At 40.8% G+C, this 24,513-nt stretch overlaps 1 protein-coding gene across 4 annotated transcripts in view; it reads left to right on the forward strand.

Moving 5' to 3' along the window:
• Positions 1–24,513, forward strand: part of KLHL5 (kelch like family member 5) — a 137,731-nt gene that overhangs the window by 86,701 nt on the left and 26,517 nt on the right. For all 4 annotated transcript variants that reach the window (XM_006273648.4, XM_019480623.2, XM_019480613.2 and 1 more), the window contains 6 exons: positions 238–374; positions 910–1,106; positions 12,517–12,729; positions 18,490–18,676; positions 23,788–24,012; positions 24,351–24,513. In XM_006273648.4, the coding sequence (XP_006273710.1) occupies positions 238–374; positions 910–1,106; positions 12,517–12,729; positions 18,490–18,676; positions 23,788–24,012; positions 24,351–24,513 (1,122 nt within the window). The remainder of the gene's footprint in view (positions 1–237; positions 375–909; positions 1,107–12,516; positions 12,730–18,489; positions 18,677–23,787; positions 24,013–24,350) is intronic.

Genomic DNA, 24,513 nt, shown 5'->3' on the forward strand with positions numbered 1-24,513 from the left:
AGTCACTGTGCTCTGAAAGGGTAAATCATTTACCTCAGCAGAAAATGTAGTTTCAGTAACAGCATTCATTATTCATAGAGAGGAACTGGAGCATGAAGCAGTTTGTCAAGTTTAAAATCCTTTTCTCAGTACAGTGCACCTTCAAAGGGCAAAATAATGAAGCATAAATTAACAAACATCAGCTTGACTAAGCTTTCTCTCTCTCACCATCCCCCTTTTCTTCCCATATGTACTTAGGTTGGTTCTCTCCTCTGTTTCGGACTACTTTGCAGCAATGTTTACAAATGATGTACGAGAAGCAAGACAGGAAGAAATCAAGATGGAAGGTGTAGATCCAAATGCACTGTGGGCTTTGGTTCAGTATGGGTATACAGGTAATACAATTTTTAAAAAGGGTGATAAAGTTGGTCTAATGACTTGTTAAGTGAACATCTCATTCCATTATTCCATTTCAGATGTTTGGTAGACTTCTGTTGCTGCCATTATTTGAGGCCGTTTAGCAAGATATAGTACCTTAGTTTAACAAGATACAGTACCTTTGTAGTTAGCTGACAGATTGCCAACCTATTTCAGACGCACCCAGTCTGAAAAAGGAGTACTGTATTAATTATTCTGTTGCACTGTTATAGAAGTTAACTTCTTAAAAAAATAGTCATTTTTCAGCTCGTTTGGAATGGTATTGCCAGATCTTATGTTCTGTTATGCAGTTTGCAAAAAGTACTTTGCTGCATCTGTTTTTTGTCTGGTTTAACAAAAGATTAAAACAAGGGAAATTACCATTTGGGGCATTGTTTCCCTCTTTTACCATTTCTTAGTAATAAAAATTGCTTTTTTAGGGACATGCTCTTTATGGAATTACTATCAATATTCTTTCATAAATAATGAGATCATGTCTTGTAATTTTGCTAGGTCGCCTTGAATTAAAAGAAGATAACATTGAGTGCCTGTTATCTACAGCTTGCCTTCTCCAGCTGTCTCAGGTTGTAGAAGCATGCTGTAAGTTCTTAATGAAACAGCTTCACCCATCCAATTGCCTTGGAATTCGCTCTTTTGCTGATGCACAGGGTTGCACTGACTTGCACAAAGTGGCTCACAATTATACCATGGTATGTCCTTATTTCAAGCATCATCCATTCATTGATTTTTGTAATCAGAAAATGTAGAATATCTTCCAGTGTAAAAGAAATATTTACCCTGAGAGAACTTTTGTTGTTATCTGAGCTATTTAGTTGTGACATTAAGTATTCTTTTCTATTTTGGTGGTATTCCATCTCTTCAGGAAAAAAGTCATGTGTAAAAATTTCAAAAGTGCCATGACTGAAAGTCACTATATTTTGAAAATGCTACCCAGTATTTCACAATGTACAAAAAAATAACTCATAATATTGCTTACATTATGTATACCATGAGTATTGAAATCAAATAATTAAAATGTAACTTATAATCTTTTTTTTTTACTTTTAAAAATTCACATTAGCCCAGTTTACTTTGCAAGCAAAGGACAAGTCAGTCTTTCAGTAGAGGAAGCCAAAGAGAATAATGGGTGAATTTTACTGGCAAAGAGCATATGGTGGTGCTATCCTCTAAGTATGTGGAAGAGTTTCTACAAATGTTTGTCAAGAGAACCAAATATTACTGGGGGAAGCAAGGGGCAAAGAGAGACTGGAGATACCCAGATCTGCAATTCAAATGGCAGGCTCTTCAGAGTCCAGTGATATTATCTACTTTATTTACAACTTGTTTATTTCTTGATGTCACAATCAACTGGACAGCATAAACACAATACTGTTTATTGATAGATGAAATGAAAAGTTACAAATATATGTATTTTAGATAGAAGCTTTTTTAAAAATATTGATGTTATTTATTTGTAAATGAATGTTATTTATTTGTAAATTGCTCTGTGCTATATAATATTGAGAAGGCATTTTCCCTATTCCATTCAGCTTTTCCCCTAAAATATGTATATTAATTTAGAATTTTAAAATAATTTGTTTAATATCCTGATTGGTAATTATGGAAAAATAAATACAAAAATGCTGTTAGACACTTTAGAAAAAATGTGCTTATTTAAATTTATGTAGGAGGCTATAATTTTAAAAGTTAAATATGTAAAAGCAGGCTACTGAAAATATGGAGGAAAAGATTACCAATATGAGCCATAATTCAGAACAGTATTTTTAAAGCAGGGGCTTAACGTTAAATAAAGAGATTATTACATTAAAGTAAATGGAATTGCTTAAGCCAGGAGTGCTCAACCTCTGGTTTCTGGCCCACAGTGTTGTCATCTGGTCTGCAGGGCTCCACAGGTCCAGAAATTTGGTGGCGGGAGAGCAGTGCCACTGTTCCACTGCTGCCACATCTCCAGACCCATGAGGAACCTTTGGCCCTGAATCTGGCATGGGGCCAGACATGGGTGGCAGTGGGCTCCAGGGCCCAGTCCCAGTAGAAGGGTGCAGTGCCAGGCCACTGGGATCCAATCCCAACACATAAGGGTTGATGCACAGGGGGTGGTGCTTGGCCCTAGGAGCTGTTTCAGCCTGCAGGCAGGCCCTGTGTCAGTCATTTGGCCCACAGGACCAAAAAGTTAAACACTGCTGGCTTAAGCTTCTGAATGTTAATTTAAGTATGTACTTAAATGGTTTGCTCAATAGAGTCTTGATTTGTTAAGAATGACAGATTACAGATGCACTTATTTCAAGAAAAAAACAAGCTGCTAAACGTGCTGTTTTAGTGACCATAGCCATACTGTCACAGGACCATGTTAGAGAGTACCATAGTGAAGTATACCACACCTGCCTGGCATACACTATAACCCTCCCTAGGAATGTATATTTTAATGCAGTGGTGGGCATGAACCAATAACCACTCCCAAGTGCATGAGTTTATGGGTTCATGCCCAACCCTGGGCCAAGGTAACTAGAATACATCCATTTTGGTGGATAGTGCAGGTACAGTTGGTGTGGTAAGTTTGTGGGGCACTTGGTTTGTGTAGTCCTTTGACAGAATAAATGTGCCCAAGAAATTGAAAGAAAATATGTATGAGCCATTCTTTTTAACAATACCAAGACTGTCAAGAAAATAATTCTTACTGGTACAATTCTTACTGGTTTTGATCAGAAGCTGTATTGCCATCATGTGGTGCCATGCCTTGAGATGAGATGCTACTATAGTAAACATTCATTGTTCTATTTGTTGATAAATCTGGAGTGGGTTTATCAAATTCTGAAAGTTACTAAGTTACACTTAGTTTGTGAACATTGGTCTCTCAATGGATATTTGTTTTATTCTCTCATGTTAGTAATGAAAGGCTGTCTTTTATGTACCAGTATAAGACCAAGGAATATATTTATGTATTAAGGTAGAATCACAAATGGCTAAATGCAAAAATATTCCCAATGAAAGTGAGGATTACTGTTTACAGGAAAGTTAATTCTCTGACTTCCTTAAATTCTGTCCCCTAACCACCATCTCTATTTCTTTTTTATATTTTTCTCCTTTCTTGTCTCAGAGGTATCCTTTTGAAACAATGTTGTTAGGTGAGGAGGGCAAGAGTCATATCTGTATAAGGCCAATCAGGACTCCTCTTTGTACATGGGGTTTCTAGAATTACTTGTCATGCTGTTTCCTCCTCCTCATGACAGCCTTGCTGACTAGCTCTTGGGACACGAACTTTGGCCTTTGGATACCGTATGAAGAAGCTGGGCATTAATGATAACACTTAGATCTCTTATATGACATTGCTCTGTTCTGCCCTGCACACAGTTGTCATTAAACTGTTGGTCCAGATCCAAAAGATGTAATTTTGGTTTCTTAATTAGAATTGAGTTAATTGAAGCATAAATCCATGGGGGGCGGGTTTTCCCTTCTGAATTTTTGCTTACCCAAACCCATTGTTTTAGGTTGGGTTCTTTTGGAGGGGGGGAGTTATTTTTAATTTCTTCCTGTCTTAAAACATACAAGTTTAATAAGAAAGACTAAGATAAAAAATCCCACTTAATTCTTGTTGTGTGTGTCATATAATTCTGTCTGTCAGGTAGGTCTTTGCCATGTTTAAAAATGCATATACACCAAAGTTTATCACTATACATCAATAACAATGTGCAAATTACAGCTCATACTAAAATGGAAAGTATGTTTTACTGGTAAAAGTATGGGCCCAAGTAGAAGAACAATCAGATGAAACTAAGTAAAGCAAAAGATACATATCAGAAATAGTAGACTTACCATATTTAATGAAATCCAGGAAAAGATTTTTTCCCCATTCAGCATGGGGGGAAGCCCCTCATCTTGGATTTGAGTACAGGGTCAGAGCCAGAGCCACAGCAGCCTTAGTTCCTGTCTATGCCTCTGCTCTGCTCTTAGCAACCCCCCCCCCCCAAATCTCCTTCTTTACTCTCAGGCACAGCTCCAGCTCCATTCCCTTCCAGGGCCTGCCCAGCCAGTCAGTGGTGATACATCTCTGGCCCTGGGACACTGCTGCATGGCCAGGCAGGAGCTGTTCTTCCATGTACTCCATGCCTGGGAGAGAATGGAGCCAGGGTTGTCTCATTTTTTCAAAGTTGGTTTGTAACAGACTCCACATCTTTCTTTTGGTAAGAAGTTCTTCAGGCCACAGGAAAATGGTGGTACACCTTTTAGGAAAATGATTGTTTACTTCATTTGCCACAATTGCTGTTTTTAAGGCTTTGACAAGAATGAAATTTAAATTAGATGGATTTAAAAAGCCATTTTCAAAACTAATTAGTTGTGCTCGATGGATTCTTCCTAAGGCTTTTTTTAATGTTGCTTAGTTCCAACAGAGACATGAAATTGAATTTTAGTAGTAATGAGTAATACAGAAGTAGCTCTTTTGGTTTGAAACTAATGTTGCTATGGAAACTGCATAGAAATCTACAGTCCAATTGAGTCTTCAATTAAAATAAATCCCTGAGTAATTTTCATTTGTTTTAAAAGCTGTTTGAAAGAAGAAAAATGTTAATACTAATACTAGCCACTTGATGCTCATCCATTAAAAATATCAGAGGAAAAGGGTTAAGCATACTATAGTTCCTGTAAATTCTGCTGTTTATTAAGAGACATGATTTATGCTTATGCTGTTACAAATTACCATGGTTTATATTATAATGATGGTAACTAAAGGATATTTTGTAGGTTTTTTCCATACTATTTTCCAGTCCTTGAAATTTGAGGTAAATAAACAATATATTTATATTTTAACTTAAATACGTTTACTTTCTTAGTTTTGCTGCTTTTTTTTTTTTTGTCTGATGTTGGGAACAGTTCACCATGCAATTGTGTTCCTTCAGTTAAAACTGCTACTCCATTTTAAACTTCTATCGAAAAGCTCTGTATGTAACCATGAGCTTTTTGATAAGCTACTCAATTTGCATTTAAAACAATTTTATACCTTGAGTTGAAATGGCCATTTTCTCAGAATAAAAAATCCATCAGTGAATAATCTTAGTGGACCCAACTCCAATAATAGACTTTCTTTATCTCAACAGTGTCCATTAGTGTCGCTTAAAAGCATTGGCATAGTTTCAGTCAGTGTAGTATAGTCAAGTATAAATAAAAGTAAAATGGATTTGAATACGATAGTTCAGATTAAAAGTATGTATGTAGCTCTTGTGCTAAAAGAATGTGAGTGTTTCATAATTTAATGGTATACTCTAACAGTCAATAAACTACTCTGAAGAAGAGTAAGAAAAATCGTCAAGGTTATTATCAAAGTAAGTCAATTTTGTGGCCTTGTAAAAACATGACAATGCCTGAAAAATACTTAGGATTTAAGGAGCGAAACATGCCAACATTTCGAAAATGGCAAGTGGTGGACATAACCGCTTTTAAACAGACATTGTGGACCTGATTTTTTTATGGACTAGGTATAAAATGCCATTATCAAAAGGAATCTTGGTTTTCCCTGATAAAAATTTGCAAATTCTCTAAATAAACCCCCCCAAATCCGTGATTAAAGTGAAAGGCTCCTCACCCCGCCCCCAGCCTCCACAGCCTTGCTGGTGCCTCTTACTCCCCCCCCGCCACAGCCCCCTGCCCTTAATAGGATGTGGCAGCTGCGGCGGCGGAGTGGAGCACAGAGCCCAACTGCCTGCTGCAGACTCGGGTGAGGGTTGGGGCTGTCTCCCCGCCACTACATGCACTCCTCAGGGGGCAGGAGAGACCTGTGCCTCCAAGATCTGTGTGCAGGGTAGGGGTAGGGTGGGCTCCCTGCTGCGGCCTTGGGCTCCTGCCCTGCTGCCCTCCCCCAGGGCCTCCGCAGCCCAATTAGTGCAACCTGGTGCTGCAGGGCAGTGAGGCCACTCAAAGCTGCTTGCTACTTTGAGCTCCATGCTGCCCTGGTAGTGCATCCCCTGCAGCAGCAAGAAACTTCACTGTGCAGCCCTGCTGTTCCCTGCAGCTCCAGGTTGCACCTCCTGGGCTACAAAGGCTGCAGGGGAGAGCAGTAGGGTGGGGAGTCCGATCCCACAGCACACACCTACCCCCGCCCCACATACAGATCTGTGGGACATGGGTCTCCCTTCCCCCTTGGAGTGCTTGCAGCAGTGGGAGAGCCAGCCTCAGCCCGCAGATGAGCCACCTTCAACCCCGTCCTGCTCCCCACTGGGGATCTGCAGCTGCATGTTATGGCCCTGGGCCCCAAGCCCCACACACCACCTGGCTGGGGAGCCTCAACCCCAGCCCTACCCAACTCCTCCCTCTTGTGGCCTCAATCTCCACCCCCACTTACCTGCAGGAACTGCTCTCCAGGCTGCCTGGCAGCCATGTGTATATACACATACACGGTGCCCCCTGCCTGACTTCTGTCCTCCTGCTCCCTCCCAGCCCCCTGCAGGCAGGAACAGCCTGCAGAGAGCTCTTTGCAAAACTGAAACCTCTGCAGGTTTCTCCTGTAAAATGAGAAATCCATGTTTTCCTCCAGCAAAAGGGAAAATCTGTGTTTTTCTCTATTTTTCTGTGGGAAATGGAAAACCCAAATCCTTGATTTATCAGGCTTGTTTGTACAAATGTAACTAATTTACCTTTCACATAAAAAAAAAAAAATTACCTTATTTTGAAAATACATTGTAGACAATGTAATGAGCCATCTGTCTACAAATTTAGGGGTGTTGCTGGAGTAGCCAGAAGCTTAATTTAAGTATCTTCATGTGTTTTAATGGAAAATAGTGTTTTATGCCAGTGCCCTCATTTCTGGTACTTTTATGATTTTTTTCCCCCTAAGGCAGCCTTTAACATACTGTTACACTTCCAACTATCTTCCCAACATATGGTGAGGGTTATCCTACATTCCAAGTACAGGTGACAAACTGAAGAATTCGCTGTAGTGTTGAGGATTAGAATCGTGTCCTCTCCATTAAAATTGATGTCTCAAGATGCATCAAGATATGTCATCTCGTCTCTGGATGAGTATAATATAATTCCTTTACCTTTAGTTGAGGAATTAAAAGATCACTGATGCAAATTGGTTGGAGCTGATCAGTGTCATTAACTAATTATTCCAAAAATAAGGTGGACTTGTCTGTTGATTGTGAAATAGTTTAAATAGATTGATATATTTGTGCCTCTGCTTCCCATCTGTAAAATGGTAATAGAGAAGTTAAGGCCAGGATTTCAAGTCTAGTAAGAGACAGAATGGAGGCCCAGAAAGCTGGACTTTCAATTTTGTGCCCTTTCCAGTAGGTCTTCAGTACATCAAGAGATGTACCATTTTTGTTGTTGCTCATTTGAGAACAATGGGTAGTGATACTTAGCCTTCCTTTCTTACAAAAAAAAAAAAAAAATACTAGTAGGGGTGCACTGATAAGAGATTTTTGGGGCCAATTATTTAAGGAGGCATATTGGCCAATACCGATCTGATTTCCAATATAGCTGCCTCCAGCTGGCAAGTCCAGTGTGGTGGAAGGGGAGGGCAGAGGGAAGAGGCATGGTGGGGTGCAGATCAATACCCCTGCGGTAAGGAAAGGGGCCGGAGGTGTGGCTCGTGGGGGGGCTCCCACTGTTGCTTGCACCTCGGGGCAGGAGCGTATGCTCCCCAGATCCATGTGGAGCGGGACAGGCTGCAGCCAGAGCTGTGCGGGCTCTTCTTGGTGGGGTCTGGGCTCGGAGTGGGTGTCGGCAGCGCTGAGAGGATGCTGCATCCACCCCAGATTTCACCGCCGCTCCACTCCCAGCGCTGCTGCTGCCAGCCACCTGAAGCAGCCCCAACTCTTTCCAGTGCATGGGGGGGAGGTAGAGAATTGAGCCAGGGCTACACTGGGTAGCTGGCAGCCACAGCTCTGGGAACGGAGCAGCAGTGAAATTTAGGGTGGATGCAGCATCCTCCCAGTGCCACCGGCGCCCACTCCAAGCCCTGCCCTGCCCCACAAAGATCCAGGGGCACATGCCCCTCTCCCAGGGTGCAAGGCAGTGGGGCAGGAGCCAACTCGATGAGCTGCAGGTCTGTCCTGTGCCCCGCTCTGCCCCAGCTGGGCAGCGCCTGCTCCTGCCCCTGCCCTCTCCCTCACAGTGGGGGGAGTTGATGTGCCCCCCCTGCCCCTTCCCCCCACCCCTTCCACCACACCAGACTTACCAGCTGGAGGCAGATCTCCACACTGCCAGCTGTGGTCCTCGCTGCCTGAGTGCTGCGCTGCAGCTGCATGCAGCACAGGCACTTATCAGCCAAGTTATCGGCCCCATCAGGCCAATATCCAATACAGCCAGTTTTCTGTATATCGGTATCAATCTGTTATCGAACCGATGTATCAGTGTACCTATTAAAAAACATTTTTTTAAGGAATATTTTCATGCAGAAAGGTAACGAGGGCCACACTGCTTTCAGGGCTTTTAATATCCACTAACCCATAGCATTACAGAGGAAGCCGTCCTAGGTAGGGGCTTCAATTTCAACACATCATTTTTATTTTTTTTTAATTAAAATTTTTTAGCATTCTAAGCATTTGCCTTATAACCTCAAAAATGAAGCAACTATGAAATTACTCTAATTTCTGAGTCTGGTTCCAAAATCTCTGCTGCAACAAAGAGCTTTTTAAGCTTTTAAGAGAGTTGAAATGTGAATAATTTTGTCAGTGACGAAATCATTAGAAGAATTGGATCAAATTCACTTTGCAACTCAAGAGATCTGTAAGCAGCAGCAATGACATTTACTAGTGATTTATGAGGAGAAATAATAAAAAAAAACCAGAAGCATGGAGACAGACTTAACCCATTCACAGTAATCAGGAAGCTGGTGGGAAGGGTAGAGGGAGGAATGCTCAAACTCGCTTCTTTCATATTAGGGAAGGATAGAACAGCACAGACCATGGCAACTTGGAGTTCATGGTTTTGGACAAGGAACCAGAGGTAAAAGATACCATCTCTTTTTCAACGCCTAGAAGAGGGATTCACTGTTTTTTACAGAAACCTGCTAACTCTGGCCGTACTGAAAAATTAAACTCTTGGGTAGGGAAAGAAATAGCACTCCCCTTTTGCAGCAGTTGGTGTAGTTTTGGCTTCCCACTAGTGCAAAGTCTTGAACAATGAGCATCTTTTCCTATTATATGGTCTTTTAGCTGTTATTTGTTCAGTAACAGTTCTCAGCTCCATAAGAAACCAAGGGTTGGGGAGAGAAGTTCTTTCTTCAAGGCCATGAAAATGCACTTAATCATTCTGCAAAATACTGGCTGCATCTAGATGAGACACTGAGCGTGCAATAGTTCCTTACTACTGTGCAGTAGCATTGTATGGCAGGAAGCGTGACGTGATGCTGCTGTACAGTAGTAACAAGCTACTGTGCAGTCAGTGTCACCTAAAAGCCGTTTAGTGACACTACTGCTTAGTAACTGTAGTTACTGTGCAATTTAATACTTGTATAAACAAAAAACTATGCAGTCATTCAGTACTAGTTTATACAAGTACTAAATGACTGTGCAGTAAAGACTGCGCAGTCAGCGTCTTGTGTAGACACAGCCACTGGGTTCCTGTGCAGGGAAGTACCATGAGAAAGAACAATAAAAGCAAAGACTAGAGAGGGGGTTAAGAATATTATGAGAAATATTGACTCCTTTTTGTCTTGAGAACCTTAATCTAAAGAGGAAAATAAACTATCAGATTTTGATGAATAAAATTCCCAAACATACTACTAAGAATGGCTCTTTCCAAGGAAAAGTTTATCATCATGATAAAAAGGAGCCTCTTCACTGTAGAAATAGAACAAGATAAAGAGAAAATTAGACTTGTCCCTAAAAGAAAGTGATTTTCTACAATAAACAACGCAAAACAATTTTTGTTTCCCTATTTCTACTTCTTCAATATCTGTTTTGCGTAGAAAGCCTGTTTTCTTGAAGAAGCTTAAATAGGGAAAACCTTCCAAAAGAAGATCCATGAATGCCTAAGTTATGAAATTATAGAAATAGCAAAGTAAGATAATTAATCTGTGGTACAAGATCCTAAAGTCAGAATGCTAGTAGCTACAAGTTAAAATAGTTAGTCAAGGTTATTTTTCCCCGAAGAGATTGGATAGAAAAAGTTCAAAGCCTAAGGTGGTAAATGTTGCTTTTTCTTTTTATTTGTGCTCACTGTGCCTGTATATTTAGCAAAGCTAAGAGCAAAGAACTGAGAAAACTTTAACTTGCGTATCTTTTGGGATGAAGAATGTTCTGTTCTGATGAAGAATCAGCCAAAAAAAGGACAGTGAGGACAATGAACCCAATGAAGACTGAACTTCTATAAATTGCAAGTGGAAACCCTCAAATTTTGCTAATGTATTTTAGATCTTAGTTCTGCATCCAAAATATTGACCAATTTTGGAGTAAAAATTCTAAAAGCATGTATTGAAAATTAGTATTTTGCTGGTTTTAATGAACAATAGGTTAGCTCAGGGCACTAATTTTAATGTTGCAGCTTTAAATGTGCTTTAAAGAAGAAAATTGCTGCTTAGTTATTGCTTCCACCTTGAAGAGACTACTTTATAGCTTAATGACATTGTTTAGAATTTTTTTAGACATTCGGCTTAACTGAATATCTTAACTTTCCCTTCCCCTTTCCCAGTTCTTTCACTTTCCAGCCACATACATATCTCCTTGTAGGACCCTAAACTCAGCTTACCTGTCTTTAAATTTCTGCACATATTCGGAGGTAATTGTGCCACACTATGCATGTTTTGGATACATTTAGAGCCATTTTATATACATTTAACTTGTTTGGTATTTTCCCATAAGTCAGTCTGTCCAGTATTTTGATATTTTCCTTTTCCCTAGACCAGTTTAATTTGTCAGTCTCTTTCCAGTAGCAGGGTATGCTGAACAGAATTCCATACTAATATATTGTGATACCAAAGTCATGTAAAAGGAGGACTGTGAAATTTCATCCACCCAGTATGGAGTCCGAAACTATACTGTTAATTTTTGTTGCTATTTTGTATAATAAATTCATATATGTTTTGCATAGCCTTTTTCAGCAATAGAACTCTCTTCTGCACTTATGTTTCTCCCTTTTGTTAATCTGTTTTAAGTTACTGATAATTTTAGTCTAATATATTTACTTGTGTTTCTCAGTGTTGCAGAGTCTCCCCAATAAGTATCTTTCGTGGGTTTCATTAACAGCGAGTTTGCTTGTTCTATATTATTAATAAAGATGCTGAAGAGGTCAAATCTTAACACTGATCCCTTTGCAGTAACCCCATGTCTATATATATTTTGACTTTTAATTTTACCATCAAAATACTTTAGTCGATTCTCAATATACATATACTTGCCTAGCCAAGTCAATTTCAATTAATTTTAGGAGTAAGATTTCCTAAAAGCTTGTGTTAGATGTTCTCTAAGCTTCAGCTGCTTTCTGCCTACTCATTTAGGACTCAGTTATGAAGTTTCTACAAGGTAGCATGAAGCTGTGCTGCCCCAGGGGCAGCCCATGTTGTAACTGAGACTCATTTCTCATTTTATGCTCCCGTACTTTGTGTGCCTGGGAGGACCCTTTCCAATTATTCCTGAATTAGTCTTCAGGCTTGCCAGATATATTCTTTATGCATCTGTGTTTTAATGTTTTTCAATTTGTGAGTTTGAATTTCTACAAAACATTCTAAAAATGCTACTGGTTGGACATAATGTGACCTAATGCTCACAATTATTTTATATTGTGATTCTTACTATCCTGAAGTAAGAATAGGCTATATGAAATGACCTAATTGAAGTGTTCAAGAGCTGGGTCTTCCCAAAAGTTGTTGTTATTAATCAAATATTGTGTTATAGTCCTTCATACCTTCATTCCACTGTTCTACTTCATTCAGTTCTGTTTGGCTTACAAAACATAAAAATAATTTGATAATGTCAAAGCTATTTTCATAATTTCAATTGATGCAATACATTCTCTTAGATGTGCCCATTATTGCAATCTGATGCACACTCTCCTTCGCGAAATCTGCATGTCAGCATATTGTGCATCTACATGAACTCTGTGGCAGCAGTAGCAATAGTGGCCTATTCAGATATCTTCAGTTTTCCCTTTTTTTTTCTTTTTCAGGAAAATTTCATGGAAGTTATTAGAAACCAGGAGTTTCTATTATTGCCAGCCACTGAAATTGCAAAGCTCTTAGCAAGTGATGATATGAATATTCCTAATGAAGAAACTATACTGAATGCACTCCTTACATGGGTTCGGCATGATTTGGAACAGAGAAGGAAGGATCTTAGTAAGCTGTTGGCTTATATTAGGCTGCCTTTGCTTGCTCCACAGGTAAATTATTACAAATACAAAATACTTTCCTCCCCTAGATTATATCCTTTTTAATGGACAGGCTCCTACAGTCTATGCTGGAGCTTTTATAGAATTTTATAATTTGACTCCTTAGAAGAATAAATACATAGTCACGTTGCAGAATATTCTTGCATTATAAAGTTAGTAACTGCTCATGGATGAACTGCAGGATTTTACAACATGAAGATGAGATCAGTCAGGATCATATAAGAATGAGGCAAAAAGTTTAAGTGAACAGTAACATTTTGTTTCAGTTTCAAACATCTGAGAAAAATGTTTTGCACATCTTATTGGTATAGTATTGGTAAGCACATGGATTCAGGAATATATGTGCCTTTTAAACATCATATTTATGGGAATTATACAATTTATTTTTTAAAATGAACTTCTGTCCATCGTCAAAACTCTCCTAGAGAGCCAGGAAGTATAGAACTGGAAAGTTACCTTGAATTGTTTTCTCCATTTATTCTCCTTTTTGGACTCTGTATGCCCCTTTATATAGAATCATAGAACTATACGGTTGGAATGGAGTATTAAATGTCAGCCAGTCCAATTTTCTGCATAACTGTAGGATGTACTATTCCTAAACATCCCAGACAAATGCTTGTCCAGCCTTTTCTTGAAAACCTCTAGTGAAGAAGATTCCAGAATTTCCTTGGGCAGCTTATTCCATTGTCCTACTACTATTTATTGTTCTTTCAGTTAGGTAGGATTTTGTCTCTGTTTGTATTCCAGTGGATGAAAACGCCAGGTGCTCTGGACTCCTTGGTATAATTGCTCTTATCAATAAGTTGTAGTACGTTATAGTCCTGTGTTACTGTTCTGCTGTGGTGTTGTACAGATAACCCGTGCTAGATCTCCTTACCCTGTTCTTTATATAATAGCACTTTATATGAGGTAAAAGGGCTTTAGAAAATGAAAACTTTCAACAACCCTGTGAGGTAATAAAAGGCTTGTCTGCATTCTAGGGTGAAAAACTAAGGGTGTGGACAGAAGTGACAATTTTTGCCCGATCTGACTGCAGAAAGCAGTTTATAGCTGCGACCAAACAAAAGTGCATGGCTATAGACAGCTTCAAAAATGGCCGATCGGGTGAAAATATGACCTCTCATTGCATGGGGTATCCGATGAAAATGTTTCAAAATGTGGCATCTTCTGTAACTTGTGTCTGCAGAGCCTGTCACTGTTTTCAGAATAGGAGGGAGGAAAGGGAGCAGAGGGAGTTCAAGTTGGGGGGTTTTATTCTACCCCCCCCCCCAAGGGTGGGGTGGATGTTTTGGAGCCTGCCCAAGGTGGGGAGGGCTCCAGTTCACCCACCCCACCCTTCAGAGCTCCCTCCACTGCCTTTCCCCACTCCCATTCTGAAAGCAGCCAGCACTGACAAGAGTGGCCATTGCTATGAGCCCACAGCTAGATTCCCCACCCCCCAGGAACCAACAGTGAACTTCTGTTTGGTCTGGGGTAATGGTGCAACTCAGAACACTTTGCAGAAAAGGTTCTGAGTTGCATCTGAGAGCTGCACTTCTGTGTGCACCCCAAGGTGTCATGAGATCATAATGAAAACTTCATGAGTCTCTTTTTGCCTTTCACCCTGCACACTCTTCTTGGTAGGTGAGATTGGATAGAAAGTATTTCCTGTGGGTACTTATATTTGACTACTCCATATGCAATGGCAAGATTCTCAATGGTGCATCCCTGACTTTGTCATTTACTTTGTTTAGGAACATATTGAAGTCTGAGCCCACTGACCTGCAGGAAGTTGTTACTTTGTTCAGTATTTAACTGCTTATTTATTGTTTTTGTTTCTTTCCGTCTTCTCTAACTGAAACCATCCATGGAAAGAGACACTACTGAAATTAATAAATAAATAAATACATAATTATGTGAAATTAGTCTGAACTGGGAATTAGTTAGGAGACTTTCAGGTTAAAACAGCAAAACAATACCAGATTGCAGTCACTATTCTATCTCCCACTTTTTTCACAGTTTCACTTGCATTCCACGATTCTGTCACTTTATTTCTTTACTGTTATAAAAACTCTTTAAAATTAAAGTATTTTAAAACAAAATAGAATTTCATCCTTCAAAAGGAATTAACATTATGTACAATGCAGTCAAGAAATGTTGTTGAAACGCCAATAATACTATTACATCTGACCGCCAGTGATTACAGTATGGTGTTTCGTTACATGATCACACATCATTAGGCAATGTGACACACTTTTCAGCAGACATAATACGATATAATTAAAATATTTCTAATTTTATGGTAGAAGAGTCAAAGCTATTTGGAAGAAAGGAAACCAGAAAATTGGAGAGGTCACTAAAATCAATAACATTGTAAGAGATTTTGAGGACTATTAGATTCATATACACTTAAAGAAATCATAGGGCAGTATTATAGGATTTAGAGCCAGAGGCAGAAAAAATGTAATAGGAGCTTGGTTTCATCATCAGTTGCATTTATAATGATTTTTTTGAAGCTAGCGTTTTCTGTTCTGGTATATCTGCTTATTGACAAAATCAACATCCCAGGCATCATTTTGCTGTTGCAGAGAGAGGCTTGTGATATGTTTGATTATGTATATTAAATGTTTGCTAAGTGCCAGTGGCTATTATGTGGTCTTTGAAATTGTACCAAAATGTTGATTAACTGCATTTATAGTTGAGAGAAATTCAGCTTCCTTTTCCTTAGAAGCACTTAGTACTTTAGACAGTTTCCTTTTCTGATATTCTTTTTTAACAGTTTTATAAGATTATTTCAAGTTATAGCAACCTCATAACCTTCCTCTGCATCTGTTTTTCAGATGTGATTATAATGTTAATGTATCATTTATAACTGTTCCATTATAAATGCCTTTGAAATTTGGTGCAAGGAGCTACAGAAATAACAAAACCCTTGGAAATTTTGGATTTATGTAATAAGTCAATTCTTAAGTTGGGGAGCATTTATTTACAGAGATTTACAATGCAGCAGGCTCATTAACAAGAACACACAATTTTCTGCTGACAGATAGCTTTAGAAGTTATTTACTTTTTAGTTAGGATAGATCTACAAGAATAATTCTAAGCCTCATGCTATGATAAATCCCAGCTCCTTCAGAGTTCTTTATTGGGGTGAGCAGATAAGTTGCATTTCCAAATTACAAATATAGTTTTACAAGAAATATTAAACTATGTTGATTTAGAATGTCTTTCCCATGTCCACCCATCAAAGGTAAAGCATTGCTTGTTGAGGATTATCTTGGTATCACTTCTCACTAGTATTGGAATACAGGAAAGCATATTTTAATGTGTACTCCTGAAATCTTTTTCTGGAAGGATGCAGTATTTGACAGTGTTGTAGATACGATCAACTTGTGTTCACATAATAATATGTGCAGTTAATTAAAAAGTTTTTGCAGAAATATATATGGAATTATATCTAGTTATTTTAAGTTCAGGAACAGTGCGCCAAACTGGACCAAAGTGCCAAATGAAAGGCAGTATTGAAACACTGATGCTAATATATATAAACAAATGGAAGGCATTCTGACATTTATAACACTAGAACTTTAGGTATACCCATTTTTTAATAATGAAATGGTAGTTTAAGGTTATCAACGTAGCAAGCACAGCTTTGTCTAAAAAAAAAAAAAAAAATGCTCAGGGAGCTGTCTTGCAAGTGACGGTGTGATAAAAATCGAAGCAAGTTTTGTTCCTTCTTACGGATAAATTAGACAACTGGCTTTCAATTTGTTTTTTTTTTTTTTTTTAAACAATACATTTACTGGTCATGAATATTGTGTAAAAGCCAAGTATTAAACTTTCATTATGGAATGCTACAGTAGTCTCAGCAGAAGGCTGAGCAGAGTGGCACCTGTTAGGGGCTAACACGGGTGGGCAAAGTACAGTTCTCTTCCTTCCCATGCCCCACAACTGATATTACTGCTCTGTGGTTGCAGGAATCTATTCACTTTATCAAAAGAAAAATCTATATATTTTAGCATATGAGTTGCAGGACTAAAACGTATTTTGAAGTTTCCAGTCCATGGCTGCAATGATTTTAATACCACTAGATTAGATGTATTGCTGGAGCAATGATGATTCTTGAGCCACATATGCAGTTTCATGATAATCATGAAAGCAGTTTTCAAATATTTGAAAGGCTGCCATAAAACAAAGAGATAACAACTTTTCTCCCTTGCCATGGAGTGCAGAACACAAAGCAGTGTGTTTAAACTGCAGCAAATCAGATATAGATTAAATCTCAGAGGAAACTTCTTTATTGTCAGAACACTAGAACAATGGATCAAGCTGGGCACATCTACATGTGCATTAATGCACCATAACCCGCTATTACAGGTACTAACAATGCACCTTAAGCACTGGCGTACATTTTTTGCATGATGCTAATGCACAGTAGATTAATATTGCTGCGCATTAGCACAGCTTTCACCGTGACACGCTGATACACAGTAGAATTAGTCTACTGTGCTTTTAGCATGTTGTGTAGGTGCACCCTCTGTCTAGGGCAGGGATATGTAACCTATAGCACCTGGGCCAAATCTGGCACGTGAGGAGGTCCAGTCTGGTGCACAGATATGATCTGACACAGGGTGCAAGGCTTATGACCCATAGTGATGTCTGGGTCTCGAGCTCTGGCCTGTGCCAGGGAAAGGCTGCCAACCCCTGATGTAGAGAAATTGTGGAATCTCTGTTGTTGGAAGTTTTTAAGAAGAGGTTTGGATAGGCATTTGTCCAGGATAACACATCCCACATTTGTTCAGGAGATTAGAGTAGGTGAACCTTGACAATCTTCTAGTCCTGTGGTTCTGTTGCTCTAATCTGAAAGACAAATTTGAAATCAAGAGGTATTTTCCTCTGGATATATTGTCAGTGATGATGGGGGAAGGTGTTTGTCTTCCTTTGGAATAATGAGTAGGGATCATTCATTAAGATCAAAAGAATTCAAAACTCCTTTTTTTTCAGTGTTTCAAAGCAAGACTGTCTAACTCGGGTGGGCAATTATTTTGGGCGGAAGGACACTTACCGAGTTTTGGCAAGCCAACAAAAGCCACGTGACAGGCAGCCAGGGGCAGATAAATATTAATTTTCTAAATTTTTTAGGGGCCCTGTGGGCTGGATAGAATGGCCTGGTGGGCCACATCCGGCCCATGGGTCGCGTTTTGCCCACCCCTGGTAACTGGTGACCCACAGCCTGCATGTGGCCTGTGAGGGGTTAAGTTGCTTCTGTCTAGCCACTCCTTCCCCCATTACTCCAGCTGCAATGGCAGCCAGAATCTCTGGGCTCCCCCACCTTCCTCTGGCTTCTGGGTGGGACAGAGCAGTGCAGTGTTGAAAGTGGTAGAGGAGCCAGAGGCTGTGTTGAATGCATGATGTGATGGCGCAGAGACTCCTACATGGTGCAGTGGGGGAGTGTCTGCCCAGCATGCAGCCCAGGGGCCTGTGGCTCATCCTGGTGTAGCTTGCAGCCATGTGGTCCCTACTGGTGTGATTAGCAGTACATTTGGCCCCCAGCTGCTTATCAGATAGCCCTGTTTCAAAGTGTATGTTAAAATGCAAGTGTTGTAAATACTATCAATTAGTATATTTTTACACTTGTGGGATTGGTATGATTTCCTGCTGAATGTGCATTTTAAATTAGGCACCAGTATTTTGAACAAAATATCTCATTGGGATGAGATCCTTTTAACCTGATGTTTATCTAGTGATTCAACACTTTAATTTTTTTTCCAGTTTCTGGCAGATATGGAAAATAATGCCCTGTTTAGAGATGACATTGAATGTCAAAAACTCATTATGGAAGCAATGAAGTACCATCTGTTACCAGAGAGACGACCCATGTTACAAAGTCCTCGCACAAAGCCTAGAAAGTCAACAGTAGGAGTATTGTTTGCAGTTGGAGGAATGGATGCCACAAAAGGTACTGGTTTATATAATGACTGTTGATGGCAACATACACTGTAAATCCATTGAACTGACTTTTAATGAAACATCATTAGATGCTTACATAGCATACAAATGACACCTTTCATAGAAACCATAAAAATAAGCCTGGAGAAGACCTTGAGAGGTCATATTTCTTCTTACTGTCCCAAGGCAGCATCAACTATACCTAAAGCATTCAGGATCTGTATTTGTCCAAATTTTTCTTAAAATCATTTAGTGACAGTTTCTTAGGTAATCTATTCTAATGTTTATCCTTACTGATGGACAGATTTTCTTAATGTCTAACCTAAATGTCCCTTGCTGCAGTAAAAGCTTGTTGCCGGACATGAAGAACAGTTTCTAACCTTCCTATTGTATTAAATTTTAAACTGTGTAAGGCATTATCATGTCTTCCCTCAGGCTTCCCTAATTCGTTAGTCTTTCCTTATAGGTCGTATTTTCGATACTTGTCATTTTTATTGCTTTCATCTGAACTCTTTCCAATTAATCCACATCTTCTTGCAAATGTGGTACCTAAAATGAAACACAGTATTCCAGCTGAGGTTTTTCCAGAACTGAAGAGAGTGAAAGGAATAGCTCTCATATCTTTAGTGGGACATGCCTCTTACCCCATCCCAGTATGACAATAGCTTTTTTCCTAACAATATGACATTGTGAACCCATATTCAGTTTGTGAGCCACTCTTACCCCCGAATCCTCTTCTGTGGAACTTTCAAAGATTACACATAATAACATATCAAGGTCACAAATAAATATTCATTTTTTTCCTTAAGTAATAAAAGTATATGTGACAAGATGAGCGTTGGAGTGGCTGCAGTGCCTGCTACGGGCCATGCTGATCCTGCCTTGCTTCAGCTTCTCAGTGTATCCCCTCAGTCTCATCTGCCATGCCTTGATGGAAATAGTCTGTTGTGGTAGAAAGCTGCCCCCAGAGACCTAGAGTGATTTTTATTGATAATTTGCCTGAAGAACAGATATGGAGCCCTTACAACAGAGGAGGAGGAGCATATTCCAATGGTGGAAGAGGCCAAGCCAGGCATTCCTACGGTTGGGAGGATTTTGACCACTGCCATCAAGAGAAAGTAACAGGTGGTGGTGGTTGGAGACTGCATTCTGCAGGGGGTGGAGGCATCCATCTTCCAGCCTGACTTGTTGTCTCAGAAGATCTGAGCCCAGATCCAAGATGTTATGAAGGGATTATTGAGACTCACCTGGCCCTCAAAGTACTACCCCATGCTACTCATCCATGTGGGCACCAATGATACTGCCAGGGAAGACCCTGAGCAGATCAAAAGTGATTACAGGGCTCTATGTGCAAGGGTGAAGGGCACGGGCATAGGTGGTGTTCTCCTCAATCCTTCCCGTCAGGGGGAATGGTGCAGGCAGGGGCAGACGCATGCTGCAGATCAACAGATGGTTGCACAGATGGTGTCTCCAGGAGGGCTTTGACTTCTTTGACCACAGGATGTTGTTCCAAGATGTAGGGTTGATAGGAAGAGATTGGATCCACCTGACCAGGAGAGGCAAGAGCATCTTCACAGGTGGGCTCACTAGTCTGAGGACGGCTTTAAAGTAGATTTGCCAAGGGATGGAAAGCAAAGCCCTGAGGTAAGTGGGTGACCTGGAGGAAGCAAAAGCAGAAGGGAGCGGGCAACAAGGGCCTTTTCATTCATTCTTCCTGACAAAGTCGGACAATTGGCTAGTTACCTCAGGTGTCTATACATGGATGCAGAGAGCCTGGGAAAGTGCAGGAAGAATTGGAACCTGTGCTCAAAACACCACCTGAGCCCCTGTGCCTTTCACCCATGCACCCAGAGCCCTGTAATCACTTTTGATCTACTCAGGGTCTCCCCTGGCAGTATCATGGGTGCCCAATGGACGAGCAGCATGGGGTAGTCCTCATACAGTCCCAGAACTCATGTGATTGGAATAACAGAGACTTGGTGAGAGAGCTCACATGACTGGAACACTGTCATGGATGGATATAAACTGTTCAGAAAGGATAGGATGAGAAAGGAGGAGGAGTTTCTCTTTATGTAAAAGAGCTATATGATTGGTCAGAGCTCCTGTATGAAACTGGAGACAGACCTGTTGGAAGCTGCTGAGTTCAGGTCAGAGCAATAAGGGTGATGTTGTGGTGCGGGTCTGCTATAGTGCACTACACCAGGAGGATGAAGTGAATGAGGCTTTCTTCAAACAGCTAACAGAAGGCCCTGATTCTCATGAGGGACTCCAATCACCCTGACATCTGCTGGAGGCCAATACAGCAGTGCCCAGGTAATCCAGGAAGTTTTTGGAGAATGTTGGGGACAACTTCCTGGTACCAGTGTTGGAGAGGCCAACTAGGGGCTGTGCTTTTGACCTGCTGCTCACAAACGGGGAAGAATTGTTGGGGAATGTAGTAGTGGATGGCAACTTGGGCAGCAGTGACCATGAGATGACTGAGTACAGGATCCTGAGGAAAGGAAGACACAAGAGCAGCAATGTAAGGACCATGGACTTCAGAAAAGCAGACTTTGACTTGCTCTGGGAGCTGATGGGCAGGATCCCCTGGGAGGCCAGTCTGAGGGGGAGAGGAGTCAAAAAGAGCTGGCTTTATTTTAAAGAAACTTTACTTGGGGTGCAGAAATGAACCATCCTGATGTACAGAAAGACTAGCAAGTATTGGCAGATCAGCTTGGCTTAGCAGGGAACTCTTCAGTGAGGTAAGCACAAAAAGGAAGATTACAAGAAATGGATACTTGGATGGACAACTTGGGAGTAGTATAAGAGTATTGCTCAGGCATGCAGGAATGAAATCAGGAAGGCCAAAGCACAACTGGAGTTGCAACTAGAAAAGGACATGAAGGGTTTCTATAAGTATGTCAGCAACAAGAAGATTATGTGGGTCTCTTAATGAGTAGGGAGGCAGCCTAGTGGCAGATGATGTGGAAAAGGGAAATTTATCCAGATACTGAATACTTTTTCCACCTCAGTCTTCACAGGCAAGGTCAGCTCCCAGATTACTTCACATGGCAGCACAGCTTGGGGTGGAGGTGAACAGCTGACAGTGGCAAAAGAACAGATTAGGGACTATTTAGAAAGCTGGACATGTACAAGTCCACAGGGCTGATCTCAGCGCTCTCAGGTGTGCTGCGTGAGTTGGCCACTATGATTGAAAAACCGCTAGCCATTATCTTTGAAAACTCATGGGTGTTGGGAGAAGTCAGGGGGGGATAGAAAAGGGGAAAATAATAGTGCCCGTCTTTAAGAAAGGGAAGAAGGAGGATCTAGGGAACTACAGACTGCTCAGCCTCATACCTCAGTCCCTGGAAAAATCATGGAGCAGATCCTCAAGGAATCCATTTCTAAGCACTTGGAGTAGAAAAAGGTGGTTAGGAACAGTCAGCATGGATTCACCAAGGACAAGCCATGCCTAACCAACCTGATTGCCTTCCAGGATAAGATGACTGGCACTGTGGATGCAGGGAGAGGAGTGGACATGATATACCTGGATTTTAGCAAGGCTTTTGACACATTCTCCGACAACATTCTCACAATCAAAGGAAGTATGGGTCGGCCGAATGGACTATAAAGTGGATAGAAAATTGACTGGATCACCAGGCTTAGAGAGTAGTAATAAATGGCTCAATATCTAGTTGGCAGCTGGTATCAAGTAGAGTGCCCCAGGGGGTCAGTCCTGTGGGTGGTCTTGTTCAATATCTTCATCAATGACTCGGAAGATGGGATGGACTGCACCTTCAGCAAATGTGTGGATGAAACCAAGCTGCTGGGCGTGGTAGATATGCTGGAGTGTAGGACTAAGATTCAGAGAGGCTTAGAGAAATTGGAGGACTGGACCCAAAGAAATCTGATGAGGTTCAGTAAGGACAAGTGCAAAGTCCTGCACTTAAAACGGAATAATCCCATGCACTGGTGCAGGCTAGGGTCTGACTGGCTGGGCAGTAGCTCTGCAGAAATGGACTTGGGGGTTACAGTAGACAATAAGCTGAATATGAGACAACAGTGTGCCCTTGTTGCCAAGAAAGCTAACAACATACTGGGCTGCATTAGTATTAGTGTTGCCAGCAGATCAAGGAAAGTGATTATTCCCCTCTATATTATTCAGCACTGGTGAGGCCACATCCGGTGTACTGTGTCCAGTTGTGCCCCCCACTACAGAAAGGACATGGACAAACTGATTCTTTACTTTAAGAGTCCGATGGAGGGCAATGAAAATAGTTGAGGGGCTGTGGAAAATGACTTCTGAGGAGAGGCTAAGGGAACTGGGTTTAGTCTGCAAAAGAGAAGACTGAGAGGAGATTTAATAGCAACCTTCAGCTACCTGATGGGTGGTTACAAAGAGGATGGAGCTAGACTGGTTTTAGTGGTGGCGGAGGACAGAACAAGGAGCAATGGTCTCAAGTTGCAGTGAGGAAAGTTGAAGTTAGATATTAGGAAGCATTTTCTCACTAGGAGGGTAGTAAAACACTGGAACAGGTTGCCCAGAGGGGTTGTGGAATCTCCATCCTTACGGGTATTTAAGACCTGGGTGGACAAAGCCTTGGCTGGGATGATCTAGTTGTGATGGTTCTGTTTTGAGCAGGTGGTTGGACTAGATGACCTCCTTAGGTCACTTCCAACCCTAATTTTCTATGATTCTGTGATGCCCTAACCCAAACTTAACTTAGTGAGATCTCAGTCCACTACAAAAACCTATCCTGAGTCCTGCCAGCACTGATCAGCAGGTATCAAGGTTTTCGTTTGCTGGAGAAAATCTTGGGTTTTCTCCTTTAAAGAAGAAAAATGTGGCGAACTGCAGGTTTCACCTTGCAGGATGGCAGAGTTCCAGCCTGTGAAGGGGCTGCTTGGGGCTGAGGCAAGTAGGAGGTGTGTGATCAGGGCAGGGGGAATCACATAGGTGCACACACATGCATGTGACAGCTAGGTAGCATGGCAGAGAGTGCCTCCAGTATGAGCCAGCTGGTGGCAGGAGGAGGTGGGGGCGGTGTGGAAATGTTTTGCAAGAGGAAGCTTGATTTGAATAAAACACTTATTACAAATGGCAGTTCTGCTTGAATATAATTCTGATGTATTGTTCCTAAGGTGCTACAAGCATTGAAAAGTACGAACTTCGTACCAATATGTGGACCCATGTAGCAAATATGAATGGGAGAAGGTTACAGTTTGGAGTTGCAGTGTTAGATGATAAGCTGTATGTTGTTGGTGGTAGAGATGGACTAAAGACATTGAACACTGTGGAGTGCTACAACCCTAAAACAAAAACTTGGAGTGTAATGCCGCCTATGTCCACACACCGTCATGGCCTTGGTATGTAAGATTTTATACATTAGTGACATATTTTTACGAAGTGCCAGCTAACCTACCTATGTTCAGTTCAATACATTCTCCCCTTAATACATTCTCCCCTTAAACCTCATTTAGTGTTTTTGTGATATAAGCCTTGGCCTGAGCTCGAAAATTGGCTGAATGAAAGTAACAGATTCTTTTTATCATTTGCTATAGGATAGATTTAATATCAGCAGCCAAAACGGCGGGGGGGAGGTTATTTTAAAGTTTCATCTTCCTGATGGACATTTGGAAGGAACAATGAAAAAGGGTGATCTTTAGTTTTGCAGCAGGCAATTGTTTCTCTTATCTGGTTTTAGGTGTAGCTGTACTAGAAGGTCCTATGTATGCTGTTGGAGGACATGATGGCTGGAGTTACCTGAACACTGTAGAAAGATGGGATCCACAGGCTCGTCAATGGAACTTTGTGGCCAGTATGTCAACTCCAAGAAGTACGGTTGGTGTAGCAGTGTTAAATGGAAA

Source organism: Alligator mississippiensis, chromosome 2, assembly GCF_030867095.1.
Source record: "Alligator mississippiensis isolate rAllMis1 chromosome 2, rAllMis1, whole genome shotgun sequence".
NCBI lineage: Eukaryota > Metazoa > Chordata > Crocodylia > Alligatoridae > Alligator > Alligator mississippiensis.